The 17,595-nt window shown below is 37.7% G+C and overlaps 1 protein-coding gene across 1 annotated transcript in view; it reads right to left on the minus strand.

Moving 5' to 3' along the window:
* The window catches only part of MCCC2 (methylcrotonoyl-CoA carboxylase 2 (beta)), a 69,533-nt gene that overhangs the window by 10,291 nt on the left and 41,647 nt on the right, over positions 1-17,595 (minus strand). Inside the window, exons 7-12 of the mRNA XM_012664623.1 lie at positions 16,267-16,380; positions 10,460-10,524; positions 6,537-6,636; positions 6,344-6,439; positions 3,056-3,128; positions 723-799 (exon numbers count right to left, since the gene is read on the minus strand). Of these exons, the coding sequence (XP_012520077.1) occupies positions 723-799; positions 3,056-3,128; positions 6,344-6,439; positions 6,537-6,636; positions 10,460-10,524; positions 16,267-16,380 (525 nt within the window). The remainder of the gene's footprint in view (positions 1-722; positions 800-3,055; positions 3,129-6,343; positions 6,440-6,536; positions 6,637-10,459; positions 10,525-16,266; positions 16,381-17,595) is intronic.

Raw genomic sequence — 17,595 nt, forward strand, 5'->3', positions numbered from 1 at the left:
TGGCAATATCAAGTGTGTGTGGGGAGGGGGTGGGAGCCCGGGGCCCTGAGCCGGGGCAAAAAGGGAAGACCCTTTTCAAAAAAAAAAAAAAAAAAAAAAAAAGAAGTATATGAGTTACATTTATCCAAGTTTAGGTAAATCTAAGACGATGTATGAAATCAAGTATTAAGCTAAAAGATACTCAAGAACTTTTTAAAGCTACACCTCCAGTAAAAAAGAACCACTATCTTTCCACTTCCAAAAAGTAAAAATACAATAAAGTTAAACTGATGATGGGATAGAAGAAAACAAGCAGATCATGTCCCAGAACCCCCTAAGATCTCTGTATCCCTCCAGTGCATGAAGCATTAGAGAAAAAACACTTTCAAGACAAGTTATTCCTTATTTTCTCAGAATATTTACATGTCCTCTATAACAATTATAATTCAAGTATCTTACAAGAATTTTCCTAAAACAAGGATATTTGATTTTTTTAATAGTGCTCCAGAAAGTTCATCACATCATGTTAATGTAAATCACCATAAAAACTGTTTCAAATACTAACACACGTGCACACAGTGCTCTGTTTACTAAGGCATCTGGGTAAACATTTTCAAACTTTCATGTGATAAATTTTAATTCATTATTTGATCTTCGAAGTTAATTTATGTTATATTTGGAAAGAAAACCTTAAAACTTTTTTTTTGTTTACAATTTCTCAAAATATTTTTAATAGTACTTGCCTTTTTTGCAGATTCAGAAAAGAGAACTCCATTGTTTCCAATGATACCTACTGGGTATCCAAATATTCGAGCAAATCCTCAAAAGAAAATTCATAGAAGATTTATGGTTTGGGGAGGACATTAATTCACAATAAAAAGGCATACTTATACATTCTTTAATTTCAGATCAAAACTTAAAACATAAAGAGATTTTTTTCTATAGCATAAAACAGCTTACATCACAATTTTTTTTATTCCTAAGGTACTAGAGTCTGGTTTTTTTGCTTTCTGAAAGTGTCATGTTACATGTACAGTTATCCATTTGTCTTTGGTTGGTCTGGTTAAAGGATTGGCTTGGTGTGTTATCCATTTATTCATTTAATATATCTGAGTGCCTAGTATATACTAGACACTAGGGATAGTAGAAAAAATATATAATTTTTTTAATATCAAAGAAGTCGAAGAAAAATTAACAGGTAAGAGAAAGCGCCAACATACTGATAAGCCAGAATACTGAATTAAAGATTTGTTTTTGTTCTTTACTGTGTCCTTGTCTTGATTTATTACCTTTTTAAAATCATCATGTTTATTTAGTGTGATAAAATGAAATAACTGATTCGATGGTCATCTAGACTTCTCTTTGTCTTTCGGGCCTAAAATCCTAGCCAAAAGCCCATGCTGCACATCCTAAATGGCACCATCAATTACAAAAACAATTCAGAGGGGCAAGCCTCCAGAATGGTCTAGCAACCCACTCTTAGTCCTGCCTCATCCACAAATACACAGGACTCTAGCACGTCACTTACTAGTAAGATTCTTCCCCTGCACGTGTATGACCCTGTCACCCACTAGACATTCAAGCCATACTGAGCCCTGCTTGGGTATCTCCAGACACAGACAGGATGTGCAGAGGAGGGCACAGGCCCCAACTCTACTAGGGACACCCACAGAGGGAGGTTCTTCACCAACTGCCTGATCCCAAACCTCAGTTCCAAATGGGAAAGCAAAATAAAATATTCAAGAAACTACTTAGAGACTATGTAGGGCAAGTGCTGAGGGAGGAGGAAACCCTTAAGAACTTGAGCCTCAGAAAAGTCTATCCTTCTCCCCTCTCACCTTCTCACCCTGTATGCCTCCCACCCTCTCATTCCTTCCCTACCCCCCTTACTCACACCCCCACACCTCCACCCACTCATTCCTCTCTTCTCCTTCTGACTCCCCCTCCTTTCCTGAACCTTATCTGAATTCCTGTACAGTCAAGAAGAGATGAAGGAAACTAGATTTGTTTCTGGTATTCTAGGGGACAACAGTGCCACAAGTCTTTTGGCAAGTACAGGACAAATCCATAAAAGCAGAAGACAAGGACATTCATCTTTAGCGCAGAAACAGTTTTGACTTGTTTTAAACTGCTATACAATGAAGGTTACATCCTGAACTATTTGGTGATAAATCCTGTCCATATATCAAACAAAAGCTCTTAATCACTTAAACATCTAATGCGAAAACATGAATTCCACTCCCGGTGTGAACCCTTCTCTTGCTCACAAATCAAACTAGGAGAAAGTCCTATGACTTATTCTTAAGCCTCAATGTATATGTGCAATTTGGATTTTTATGGCTAGCTTTTTTCCTGCTCTGTTATCTTCAGATTAACTAGTATATTTTCAAGCTTTTTATGACCACGTAAAATTCATAAAATTTGTTTTGCCATTTGCCCAAGATAGATTATTATGTGTCTAGCATCTATTAATATTTAAAATACATTTCTTCAAAGGCCTACAGACTTAACAAAACTTTAGACAAAAGAATTAACTTCTATAAACATCCTTATTTTGTTTTTCCAGACATGGTATAATATCCTGAATTCTCAATCTAGTATTTGCATGAATCAGCTTAGGACCTACACAAAGGCTGTGAGAAGGTTTAACTCACTCTACATCCTTCTGGAAAGCTAAACATCATATAAAACTTCCTAGTTCAACTGGACACTAAAGAAGGAAGGAGACAGTGCTGAAATTTTCAAAATAATTATAGTTACCCAGAAAACAGAAGGAACTACAAATATTTTCTACTGATTTTACCATAAGAACCTTTTTATACAGCTAATGCCACGAAGTCACAGACAAGGGCCTACACCATAGCAGCTAGCCATCATCATTTTAAACTCTGGATCTATGAAGTTATTCAGCTACAAATGATCTTTATAAACCAGCTCCTTTTGAAAACTGACTCACACATTTGTAGTGCTCTCAATAACAAAGCTCATGCCAAGCGTATCAAAGCCTTGAGACAAGAGATCACTTATTTTCAAAGCAGCAGAAAATGTTCGTATTTTCAGTTCTTCACCTTTTTACCTGTAACTAATGTGTCTCCATATAAGGCTTTGAACTCATTGAATCTGCTTCCATCCACGATTCTAGCAATGACCTAAGAGGAAACAAACAATGTTGCCAAGAAATTATATCACAAAAAATTTTTACATTGAAGTTATTAAAAAGGAAAACAATTCACAGTGAAGTTGTCACTTTGACAAAATTTCAACCCACACAGAAAATCTTTTTTTTTTCTTTCATTGTCTTTCTCACAGAAAATCCTTCTCATAGAAAATCTTTCTCACTAGTCCTTCTCACAGAAAATCTTCTCACTAGAATTTCACTTGACGCGCATAGTTAATTCCCTGAAGTCATTCTGGGCTCTGATGTTGTACTTCACTATAAAAGCAACAGCATCATTTTACACACAAGAGAAGCATAAGAGACTCCAAGGGCTGTTTGCTAGACTTAGAGCTTTAGGAACCATTCCAATGTATCAGTGGAGGTGCAGGGATTTAATCAGAAAGCCAGGTATAGATAAGGCTTAGAGTTAGAAGACATATGCTCCAACCTAAGGCATCATATTTGATTTGTGTGTCCTGATGTAAATCATTTAACCCCCCTGAGTCTCAGTTTTCACTTCTAGAATGATCAAACAAAGCTGTGAAGATATGAGGTACTAGCAGCAGAGGATTCTAAGAAAATAATGCTGAGATGAGAACCAGTTTTGATTCCCAGCTCTACCACTGAGAAACTAGAGTCTTAGGCTGGTTATCAAAAATCCTCTAAGCCTCAGTTTCCTCATCTCTTAAAAAACAAACAAAAAAAAAAACTTAAAAAATGCTAACTAAAGCATACTACCTGGTTCTCATTAAAAGGTAGCTATTGTTATTATTATTAAGCCCTTCATGGAGATTTATTGATTCTGAATCGGATATACTTGAAGGATCATCCACATATACATTGTTAATCTAAAAGGAGTAGAAATTACTAAATAGTTTATCCTTGGGGCTTATCATTATATACCAGGACTATTTCAAGGAATTCTAAACATGAAGAATTTTCCAAACATCAGAAGCTATTTTACATGACACATATTTTATTTTTCTACATACTTCACATTTCCCTTTTCTGTTTACCACATCAACCAAAGCCTTCTTTTGTAAGATGCAAAGCCTGAAAAATGAGTGAATGCATGCTAACATCTTTTTCTCCATAAAGTAAAAGCTTACTTTGAATTATGTTTTAGTAATTTTCCTAAAAGATCCAATAATATAAAAGGAATATAACAGTTATTTGTTTTAGGTGCTATGTACCTCTAAAACTGTAGCTTTTAACAAGCAATCAACACATAACTATCATTCTTCCATGGAAAAATAAAGCCACTCAGAGGGCACAGCAATCTAGAGCCATTTAGCATAAAACTCACTTGTATTTGCTTTACAATAAACCCCACCTAGCCACATAAAATATATTAACTTATCTTCACAAAAAATCCAAACCTCAGGAAGCAGATAATATGGTACTATTCCTATTTCAAGAAGCAGAAACCAATGCTCAGAGGTTAAATGCCAGTTACCCCTGACTGAGAGAGTAAGAACTAGAGCCCAGGTTTCCAGCTCAGATTCCAGTATCATCCCACAGCTCCACACACCATTAAGATTTCTGTATAAGGCTTCTTTGCTATTGTAGAAATTTTAATAAATTACACTCATAATAGTGAGCATGAATCAGCAAAAGGTAGAAGTATGGGTTACTATTTAAGAAGGCAAGAGTCTATCTTTTTAAAAAGATTTCCATTAAAATGAAATGGAAACAAACGAAGGCAGGCATTTGCATCTATTTTGTTCACTTCTGTATCCCTGCCACCTGAAACAATACCTGCATAGAACATGCACTCAATAAATAGTGTTGAATAAATTAAAAAGCGGTTATGCTAAAAAGAAGGAACTTTCAGCCATCTAGAAAACGTGGCAATCCAGAACAACTCATTTTTCAAGCACATCAAAGTGTAATAAGCACCAATTTTTTCTGTGACTGTACTTAAAAGTCAAACTAAAAATCTAATTCACGAATTTATAGTTAGCTAAGTCACCTTGCTAAAGTACTTAGTTGAAGCTCTATAAAATCTAGGATTTATGACCTTCTAGTGACAACAGGATATTGCCTAAATACATAATTATACATATTCATACAATGGAACATTACATTCATCAATTCATTTTAAAAATATTTATTGAGTGCCTACCATGCTGCAAGCACTATTATAGCAATTAAGACTTAGCCGTGAAAAATGTTTCATGAAGAACTTTTAAAGACATGGAGAAATGTTTATAATTTAAACTGGAAAAAGCTGAATTTTAAAAAAAAGTTGTACAATTATAATACACACACACACACACACACACACAATCTCAACCACATAAAAAATGTATATATACACATTAATCCAAAACATCAAAATATTAGTTGTCTTCTCTCTGGATGGTAGAAATTACAAGTAATTTTTTTTCTTTTCTATATTTTTTATATTTTCACAATACATAATAGTTTTATAGTCAAAGGGGAAAAGTAACTTAAAATATTAAAACTTCTAACACAGAACCTGATAGTAAGATAATTTCCTAATTTAAAAACTATTCTGCCAGCTATGGATACTGAACAAAATAAAAGACTATATGCTCCAAGCAAACACTAAAAACTGTCAATCTAGATTACAGAAGACTGTGTCGACAATATGTAACCATAGCAACATCTGCAATTGTAATTAGGTCTAATCTTTGCTAATGTCATACTGATCTAAAAGGGTACGTTTTTTCTTTCAACAACTTACTGCCGATTCATCCATTTCCTGAAATAAGAACAAGGAAAAGAAATAGGTGAAAACTGTGAAGTTGCCTTACATCATTACTAATGTCCACAGGACGATGGAGTTCTATTTATGAATAAGTCACGCTTTGTCACTGTGCAATGAAAGTTTTCCAACCATTAAAAAGTTTCCCCCTTCAATCCTTCTGTTGTTCATAAGTGTGATGACTACATTTTCACACCCACCTGGGAGATGTGCCTCCCTCAAATATTGTTACAACGTCAGCACACTACCCCTCTGAGAAGAAAAAAAAAAAGTTTCCCTCTCTCTTTTGGTATTTACTGTGTACCAATGATACCCACACTATGGAAAGGTATCTTTCCAGTATGTGTCACTCCTTACTAAGATCCTCATCAGTCCCTAGGCATGAACATACCTTAACAAATTTTAGCTTTGAAAACAGATACACATACAAAGAGACTAGCAGCCAGTTTACAACTCATGGTTCCACATTTACATACCTCTCGAACATCAAAGGTCCTCTTGAGGTTAGCACCAACTATTCCGTACAATTCGTCGGCAGGAAATAAAGGATCTTCAGGAGGTTCGATGGTAACCTGCAAAAATATAGAACAATTTAAAGACATGATTTAAAGGTGGAGGAGCCAAATGCTTTTCAGGAAAATAAAAGATAGAAGAACATATCGTACTCACATCCAATTTCTTCTGATAATTTAGACTCTTCACGATCTTCCTAGTTAAGTGAAGCGCATGACGATCGTCCAAAGCACAGTGGTCAGTTACTCCAGACTTTCTACAGAGTAAAGCACACTACAACAATCAGAATAGGGAAAGGAAAGTAAGTAAATGTCTTACACCCAATTCTCTTCTCTCAATCAAGGATGACAGCACTTTTACTTCTAAAACACTTTAATAAATGTCATCTTATTTGGTCCTTATGACAGCCCTGGCAAAACACCATTATCCTTGTCTTTACAAACAGGAAAAACTGAGGTGCACGTAAGTTAAGTAGCTTGCCCTAGGACCACAAGAATTCACGCTATTTTCCAAACTTTACCTTCCACTAGACTACGGAGCTTCTATTAGGTGCCCATCCCCTGCACCTCCAACAGAACGGTGTATGATGAAGTCCAAGCACAGATGGCGCACTTTCGTGATATAGCTGGCAAGAGCACAAAGCATTTGTACCTAACTGAGCTACTAATGAAGATGCCAACTGTGCTCTCTCATTTCTGAGATATGGCTGAGCCCCCTCCGTATATGGTTACATCCAAGAGCAGGGCGTCATAGGTAACAAACGAAAAGGTTTAAATATATTGACCCTCAGATTACGAGTAAAAATGGGAATTGATACAATGGTTCTGTGGCAAGGGCCGTGGAATTTCCCGTTCAATTTCAAGTATAATGAGTGAAGCATGGGCTTGCTCTGTCCCTATTAAATAGCTTGTTATTTCAGATGCGCATGTACTATGGCTAACAAAGCATTAAAATAAATCTATAAAGTCAGGCATATACCTAAAAAAGAAATAGAAACTTGGTTCATTTTATGAGAGGACTAAGATGCTGCAATTTAAATTTTGATGTCTTGTCTAGAGAAAACACCAAACCCTTGGCACACATTTCTTAGAGCTGGGCTCTCAGCGACTTCATGCCACTTTCCACCTCTGGATTGGGTGTTCCTAAATAAGAGCAGAGACCGTGTTTACTCCTCTGTATAACCCTCTGATGCCTCACAAATGGTAGACTCTTTGGTTTCTTTAATTTAATATAATACAACATTTTACAACTAACCGTGTCTTTTGAATGCTTCACACATAATTTCAGTTCTAATTGCTGACTTCTAACTACGTTGTAATTCAGTAGATAAATATTAACAGAAGCAGAAGGAATGGCTTTTAACTCAGTAAATATTTACAATAAAATGTTTGCTTATAAAAACTGCCTAGCATTTACCAAAACAGCAGGAAAGGGAAACTTTTGATGAGATTCTATATAAGTCTTGGTGTCAAATTAACTCTTAAGGATGACTAATCAAAGAGATATAAATATGTATTTATAAAAGAGAGAACCAAAGCAATTTGTGCCTAGTAAGTTTTATGGCACTGTTCAAAAAAAGAGCCACCACCACCTAATCATTTTCCCATGATTTTAAACAGGTTACGATGAATAATAACAATAGTAACAGAGTACATAGTATGCCCTAGACACTGTGCTCTCAGATAGGTACTATTCATATCTTCATTTTATACATAAGGAAATGAGACTCAGGGAGATGAAGCAGTTTGTCTAAGTCACAAGGATAATAAGTGAGGCAAATAAAAGACAAAATCTAGAATCTATACCCCTAACTTGATATACTGCCTACAGCTTTATTTTTTTTAAATAGTCAAAATTGTTTGAAAATTCATGCTTCCCAAGTACTCTCTTCATCTCCTTCCACTGGTTAAGCATCTAAAAACAACAGAAGTCCACTTCATCCTATGCCCCTAACTCACCTTTTTGTGCCTGTGGCCTCATTCTCTCCAAGTGGAAACATCCACCCAGCTGGGCAAATCACTTTACCGTCTCCCTGTAACAGTCAGTAAGGCCAGACGGGCAGTAACGGAGCATCTATGCTCACACTGCTGTGCTCACCTACAAACTAGTGTCCTGTTCCAGCTCAGGCAGCACTCCACCGCTCCCCCAACCTCCCCAGGGAGGAGAATCTTCTAATTACTTCCACTCCACTAATTCCCTTACTCATTCTTCCTCTAGCCTTGAGTTGTAAAACTGGAAGCATGCTAGCATATTTATTTTGTCATCCTTTCTAGTTCATTCATTTATTTCTCTTATCTGACTAATTAAATTATAAATCCTTGAGGGCAGGGACTAGACCTGAATTTTTCTATATTTCTCATATCACTTAGTACAATCAATCTATCCATAGTAAGTGTTCGAGGAGAAAGGAATGAATGAAAGCTGAGGCAAAGGTCCCTTAACCAGCTATTCCAAAGGCCTGGCAGTGTTCTCTGATGGGAAAGTAGAAGAATTGCTACCTATTATGCTTCTCCCACCTCCTGGACTCTTCCCACGGCCATCTGTCTTGCAGGTTTCTGGTGTGGCAGATTAAAGGGAGGTTTGCTACACCAGTCAGGCCACTGAGCTTGGTGATTAGATCTACTTGCCATTTTTGTCTGGGTTCCTTAGGGCACGGTCCTGGGCCCTCTTCTCTATCTGTGTCCACACCAAGGTGAGCTCACCTAGTCCCACAGTTTTAAATTTCACCTCTATGCTGAGGACTCCCAAATAAAGATCTCCAGCCCTCATCTGGACTCCAGACTCACAGGCAACTGCCTACTCAGAATCTCTACTTGTGTGTCTCACAGCATCTCTAATTTATCAGGTCAGAGATGAATGCCTGACCCTCCTGCCCCCTCCCCAAATCTGCTCCTCCTCAGTCACCCCAATTCCAGGAAATGAAATGATTTCATATCATTTTGTCACCTCACTTTCCTCTACCCCATATACGAATTCCACCTCTAAAATTAAGCTCAATCTCTTCACTCACCTCTACCTTCACTCCCACCATGACCATGCAAGCCTCCAGCGTCCCTCCCCTATACTATTGATACAGCCACCCTCTGCCCTCCACTTAGACTCCTGCCAACTCTCCAGCATTCTCCATTTAGCAGTCAGAGGTATTTTTTTAAAAAACATATGATAATAGCACATCTCTGCTTAAAACTCTTCAATGGTTTCCCAATTGCCCTTAAAAAAAAAAAAAGAAAGAGTCTAAAACCTTTACTGAGCAATTATGATGATAAACAAGCAATAATAAAAATGGCAGCTAACATTTATAGAAACTTATTTAAAGCAGGTATTGTTTTAAGCAATACACATGTATTATATCTCATTTACTACTCACAACAGAAGTAGATGGTCTTCCTAGCCCTGAAGCCTAACCTGAAATGCTGAGAACAGTGACATGATGAAGCCAGCTCACGCCTGACTCACAAGAGCCAACTGCATGTGTCTCTGCCTGATTCTGCATAAAGTGGCATCATATTGGTAACTTAAAATCAGCCATGGTAGGATAATTTATACCACAGAAATTGACAAACGTCACAAATTGGGACTTTGTTTTCTCCCCTAGAGAACCAGTTGTTAAACATTTGCCCAAACACCACTGGGTTACACTCACCTTCTGTATGCTCTCCCTGTTCTCCTCCTTTGTAAGCCTTATCACGTATCAGCCACGTTTACACAATTTTGTGGCAATTATTTGCTACTGCCAACCTCCCTGACTAGAATGTAAGCTCCCTGAAGTCAAAGACAGCATCTATATTATTATCTTGAGCACCTAGAACAGTGCCTGGTACATAAGAGGTGCTCAATGAATGTTGGTTAAATAAATAAGAAACCTGTCTCTCCAGTCCTTCTCAGCTCTAATGAAAAGGATGCTGCTCTAGCTTGGACATGCAACTTTACAGCTCAAAGAACTGAATGTTAAAACAGCAGACTAAGAATAAATAAGCTGTGGTTTGGTCTGGCAAGTTTAGCTCAGGGAAAAAAATGTAAAACTTCTTTTAAACAAAATGACACTCAATCCTGGAAAGAAACAACTATTTCTGTTTCACCTGCAATGAAGATCAGCACCTCCAAGATCCTCAGCAGACACCTCTTCTCCAGTTGCCGCTTTAACCTACGAGGATAAAAATCAACAGTGAGACTGGTCCATCAGATATAAAACTGCTTTCCTAACACACACATATCTCCTAACTTGACTATACCTACACTCTCTTCCACAGAGCTCAAGAACACTGTATTTTCTCATTCTACCCACCTAGAAAACCTAAAGAATATTATCTCTATTCTACAGCTGAAAAATCTGAACGCAGAGTCACTAAGAACTTGCCTACAACCCCAGAGCAAGCAAGAGAGCTTGACTTGAGCCCAGGCATTTCTGACCTGAAAGCCCATCCTCTTTCCCGACGTCATGCTGCCTCCTGGACAAGGCTTTGCGTCTATGCGTGTGCTCCTCCCACTGCATGGAATCCCTTCTCCTTCTCACCTACCTGGTGAATTCCCACTTACCCTTCTAGTCCCACCTCATGTCACCTGCTCTGTGCAGCTTTCCTGACTTACTTGGACCTTCTTGTCATTAATGACACCCCACAGTATTAGAAGAGTAATGCTTGCACATCCATAGTTCAAGAGCCTTCCGCTTACACCTCCAATATGGCACTTGCCAGACCATATTTCAGTAATGCGTATGTGTCTCTGTTGTCTTCTCTGTGCTGTGAATTCCTGATGGCAGGAACTGTGATTTATCTTTGAATACTCAATAAATATGCTGAAAAATTCCAGTTACTATTACAAACTCTGTGTAATACCTTTAAAGTAGGAAAAAAATCTCTGAGATTATCTAAATCCAAGATCCAGGAGAACATGACCAAAAAGAAGAAACCTCAAGTAATAAATTAACAATGACTTAATTATAGCCTGAGAAATTCTACCAGGAAAAAGAAAGAAAAACCATTTAATGCTAAATGACAATCTATTCCTTAGAAATTGCTTATTGATTCCTACTTCTTTAGGTTGGTTCATCTGTTTCCTCTTCTTCAAACAGGAAAAGCTTTTATTAGAATAATGAACATTAATCTAAAATACAGCATAGAAAAGACTTATTACTCACTACATCAAAAGCTGTGTCTTAAATAAAATATCTTTCCACAGGGAGAGGCAATTAAAATTTTCACCTCCAATTATTCCACCCCCACAGCTAAATTCTTAGTTCTCTTCTTTCCAAAAACTTCAGTGTAAAACAGCATTCAGTCCAGACAATAACTAATTATAAGAGGTGCCTGGATATTTAAAGTTGTAAAAAAGGAATAAACAACAGATATACTACATTTATTTCAGGGATCTGACTAATATCAACTGAAAAATAAGGGTCCGTCATCAGTTAATATTTACTGAACACCCAAAGCATGTCTGATACTGTGGAAGCACAGAAATGATAAAAGTCAAGGAGAAAATTAAAACAGTTCATCCTATTAAACAAGTTCAGAAGACAAACAAAAGAAAAAAAAGAACAAAAAGCTCCTTCAAAAACTTGTCTTATAATCCATTTTTTCAACCACTCTAAGCTACTAAAAACTATAGCAACTAAACCCCACACTATGTGTGAAACCTCCAAAGCCTTGTCTCAACTTTCAGTAAAACAAGAATCAGAATTTAGAATTCTCAAGCGGAAGAGGCTGCTGCTGCTTTTCTCTCCTCCTGAACATGGTGTTTGTAAAAGGTAGACTGCTGACCAAGGGTCAGTTCTCTAGCGAACTTCAGGCTTCTCTGGCTGCTGAGTTGCTTCTTTGTAACATACAAGTTAAATCCGAATCCGCTGAATGGACATTGTAACTACTGACCCTTAGACAAAATCTTCTCTCTAAAACACTTCACATTATTCCACTATTATGATCTGCCTATATTCCCAAAAAGATGTTTTCAAATTTTAGTCATATCTTTACTCATTTTCTGGTAAAAAATAGACGAGAATTGCTCATGAAAGTTTGTACCCTTCACTATACAAATGTAAATTTTGAATGCATATTTCTCTCATTAATCAATGACAACTACCACATACACCAAGAGAAATGTTAAATAATAATAATAATAATAATAATACTGCAGGCTTTTTTGAATAATGCCTTGAGACTTTTACCACATTGGAAATGGTAGCTCTTCAAGTTTACCTGATCCTTAATAAAAGCTATGAAAAGTTAACACAGTCTTTTGGGAAATACATCAAAGCATAAGCACTACTCTTTTTAATAAATTTGTATTAGTATTCCAAAACCAAAGATGATTCTTTGACAAACTTTTGAAGCAATACACTTTTTGAAACAGAATTCACATATCATTAAATTCACCACTTTAAAACATATAATTGAGTGGCTTTCGGTATATTTGTGAAATTGTACAACCATCACCACTACCTAATTCCTGAGCGTTTAGTCACTTCCAGAAGAAACCCTGTACTCATCAGCAGTCCCTCCCCCTTCCCTCCTCCTCCCAGTCCCTGGCAGCCACTAATCTACTTTCTGTCTCTATGAATCTGCCTATTCTAAATACTTCACAGAAGTGGAATCACAAAATATTTGTCCTTTTGTGCCTGGCATAGTGCTTTACAGGTTCATCCATGTTGTAGCACGTGTCAGAACGTCATTCTTTTTTATGGCTGAATAAGATTCTGCTGTATACAGTTTTCTAATTTCCCTTTCTTCTTTTCACCTATTTGGTATTCTTAGATTTCACTTATATAATGGGCACTTTTGTTGGAAGGTGTGGTAAAGTGCTTGTGTCTTTATTCCTTTGAAGTCTAGGTAGTGCCGTGACATAAGCCTGGCAGGCTGACAAACATATTATCGAAATCACTGGAATGGAGCCAATCAAACGGGAGGTGAGCAAGAGCTGGGGTGACACAATCCAGCATCTTGGCCAGGTGACCAGTGAAGCTGCACTGGGCCCCACTCTTCTTCCATGCTTGACATTTAATGCTCTGTGGTCGCCCTCTTGAAATTCTTAAGCTTTGAGTTTGTGCATATGACATTTGAGAGGGGACAACAGAGAGCGTGCATTGGGGGGCTTGGAGCCTCAACTCTTGCCTGGTCTGCCTCCTACCACCTCCCTGGGGTGGGTTCTTTGCTCCCTGATTGCCTACGAACTGGCGCCTGGGCTCTGGCCCTCCCATTCCTCCTGTTCCCGATCCCTGCCTTACAGCAGTTGCCGCATCTGCCCCCAGTGGCATGGAGTGGGTGCAGGGAGGACCACAGTCTCAGGCTTGCAGTGCTGAGCTATATTCTCCATCAGGGGCCTCAGAGGAAGGTGGGGGCTAGAAGCTAGGCTCTTGCCCATTCTTGATCAGGCACCCAGCACATCCTGGCATGAAGGCTGCACACCTGTGGGGGTCAATGTGTCCACTGCGGTTGGGATGGCAGGCCCATTGAAGGAGAAATGCCTGGGAGGGGGAGTATTCCATGCCTGAGGGAGCATGACATTATAAAGTAAATAAAAAATCTAAGCACAGTGGCACATGCCTGTAGTCCCAGCTACTCAGGACGCTGAAGTGGGAGGATCCCTTGAGCCCAGGAGTTTGAGGCCAGCCTGGGCAATACAGCGAGACCCTGTCTCTTTAAAAAAAAAAAAAAAAAATCCAATGACCATGATAGGTAAAGGGACCATAGCAGAAAGGAAGATGTATTATACTTAGTACCCTTAACAAGATTTTGAACAAGGGGTCCCATGCTTTTATTTTTCACGGACGTCTACAAATTACGTAGCTGACTCTACCAGTCGTTCATAAAGGTTGCTAGTATTAGAAATTTCGAGCACTTCTCATAACTATGCTATCTAATTTTCTCTTATTTTTTATTTTTGAAAACTTAACCTTTTGAAATAGGCCATGTATTCAAAAGGCTCAAGGAGTCAAAGGTCTTTCTCCCACCCTGTTTCCTCTCCTTTACATTTAAATGATATTTACTGTATCTTTTCCAGAATTTCTTTATGTCTGTACAAGTACACAAATGTATATTTCCCTCCATCTTATACAAAAGTTAATATACTATAAGCACCTTGTTATTTTCACTTAACGATTTATCAACTTGTTATTGACCTTAAGTCAAACAATAATACAGCTGAAGCAGAAGTAAAAACAAGTAAAAGTTTATTTCTTCAGCCATGACCATTCAGTGTGGGAAAGGGCAGTGCTTTCAACGAATGATGCTGGGACAACTTCATACCTACTTGTAAAGTCTTCCTTACACCGTGCCCAAAAACGAACTCGCGATGGATCACTGCCCTAAATGTAAGAGCTAAAATTATACAACTCACAGAAGACAACCTAAAGGAGTAAATCTTTGTGACCTTAGATTAGGCAAAGCCTTCTTGGATATGACATCAAAAACATAAGAAACAAAAGAAAAAATATATAAACTGGACATCATAAAAATTTTTTAAAACTTTTGTGCTTCAAAGGAAGACATCATCAAGAAAATGAAAAGACAACCCATAGAATGAGAGAAAATATTTGCAAATCATCTATCTGATAAAGGACTTATATTCAAAGCATATGAAGAATTCTTACAACTAAATAAAAAGACAAATAGCCCAATTAAAAAATCAGCAAAAGATCTGAACAGCAGAATTTCTCCAAAGAAGACATACAAATGGCCAATAAGCACATGAAAAGACACTCACCATCACTAGTCGCCAAGGAAATGCAAATCAAAACCATAAGGCTTTGGTTCAAGTTGGTGCTTGAGGAAAAGAAAACCACGCCACAATGAGGTACTACTAGTTCATACCTACTAAGATGGCTATAATCAGACAGACACAATAAACAGTGTTGGCAAAGATGTAGAGAAATCAAAACATTCACACACTGCTGGTGGGAATATAAAATGTGCTTTGGATAGCTTGGCAGTTTTTCAAAATGATAAACATAGTTACCATATGACCCAGAAATTCTACTAGTAGATATACCCAATAGAAATGAAAGCATGTCCATACAAAAACTTGTACATGAATGTTCACAGCACCATTATTCTTAATATCCAAAAAGTAGAAGCAACCCGAATGTTCACCAACTGATGAATGGATTCAAAAAACCTAGCATAACCATACAATGGAATATTATTCAGTCATAAAAAGGAATGAAGTGATTCCTAAAAAAATTAAACACAGAATTACCATATGATCCAACAATTCCACTTCTAGGTATATATTTTCCCCCACCAAAAAAAAAAAAAAAGAAAAAACAAAAAACAAAAGCAGGGACTTGAACAGATATTTGTACACCCATAATGACAGCAGCATCATTCACAACCACCCAAGAGTGGAAAAAAACCAAATATCCATTGATGGATGAATAAACAAAATGTGGTATACATGGAATGGATGTGGCATACCATGAAATATACCATGGAGTATTATTCAGTCTTAAAAAGGAAGGACATTCTGACACATGCTACAACATGGATGAACCCTGAGGACATTATGCTAAGTGAAATAAGTCAGTCACAAAAGGACAGATATTTTATGATTCCACTTACATGTGAGGTACCTAGAGCAGTCAAATTCATAGAGACAGAAAGAAGAATGGCGGCTGCCAGGGGCAGGGGAAGTGGCAGGAATAGCAGTTAGTGTTTAGTGAGTTTCAGCTGGGGGAGACGAAAAAGTTGTGGAGATCGATGGCAGTGATGGTTGCACAATATGAATATACTTAATGCCATAGAACTGTAAAAACAGTTAAAAAGGTAACTTTTATGTTATGTATATTTTGTCACAATATTTTTAAAAACATCAAAAAATAGTTAAAATGATATATTTTATGTTGTGCTTATTTAACTTCAATAAATCAATCAACCATTTGAGATTATGTTCTTACCAAGGGGGGTCCTCCCAAGAAGATGGTACCCTGCTTGCGCACAATGATGTTTTCATCAGCCATTGCAGGCAGATAAGCACCTCCTGCTGTACAAAAGCCCATGACCACGGCTATCTGAAATCCAAGCACATGACAAATACGTGAGATGCAGCTTAAGCAGTGAATTGTATAGTGTTTGGTTTACAATCCCACAAACGTTACAGGGACCAGGGGATATTACTAGCTGGTCCCTGAACATCATTTTAAGATGGAGTCCTATAAACGTTTGAAATATGCTTCCTGACTTCTTATATCAGAACATTCTGAAGACTTATGTCACACTTTTACAAAATTTATAGACAATCTCCCTGTCTAGAGAGAAGACTGGCTGGACAGACTGCTGGCCTGAGCAACTAATGCAGAGAAGAAACCCAAAATACTCCCATAACTTTGCAAAAGTGTATTAAAAGGATAACTTTTAAGTCTAATAATAATAAGTTCCCTAAATATTTGCCACTTGCCTCGTAGAAATACTTTCATAATTCTCATATCAGTGTTCTTAATATTTTGTGTTACCCTGGACATGACACTATCTAAAAATAAAACTAATGTTAACACTGCAGTTAAAAATGTTGCTCAGGCCGGGCGCGGTGGCTCACGCCTATAATCCTAGCACTCAGGGAGGATAAATCAAGAGGATTGCTCGAGCTCAGGAGTTCAAGACCAGCCTGAGCAAGAGCAAGACCCCGTCTCTACAAAAAATAGAAAAATTAGCTGGCCGGCATGGTGCACACCTGTAGTCCCAGCTACTCAGGAGGCTGGGGCAAGAGGATCACTTGAGCCCAGGAGTTGGAGGTTGCAGTGAGCTATGATGACACCACTGCACTCTAGCATGGGCGACAGAGTGAGACCCTATCTAAAAAAAAAAAAAAAATCTTGCTCAAATAAAAAGTCGATTGTGTTGAAGCTGGGCGATGTATACATGGGGGTTCACAGTAATATTTTCTCTACTTTTGTGTTTAATATCACCAAAGAAAAATAAGAAAAGTATATAATGGATATTTTTTAAATTATCACCCGAAAGCAGTTTTTGCTACTAATTCCAATATTCCATCAGTTTTCCTTATACAAGTATCTGTTTTGAAAAACATCATGTCATACTTGTATTAATGCAAAAATGAAAGGTAGCATCAGTTAACATTTTTCCATATAAAGGGCTGTCAAAAAAAGCATTTTTCCTTAACCACAGCTTTTATGTATGTTATTAAAAGCGGTGCTGGGGCCGGGCGCAGTGGCTCACGCCTGTAATCCTAGCTCCCTGGGAGGCCGAGGTGGGCGGATTGTTTGAGC

This window comes from Propithecus coquereli, unplaced genomic scaffold, assembly GCF_000956105.1.
Source record: "Propithecus coquereli isolate 6110/MARCELLA unplaced genomic scaffold, Pcoq_1.0 Scaffold9, whole genome shotgun sequence".
NCBI classification, from domain to species: domain Eukaryota; kingdom Metazoa; phylum Chordata; class Mammalia; order Primates; family Indriidae; genus Propithecus; species Propithecus coquereli.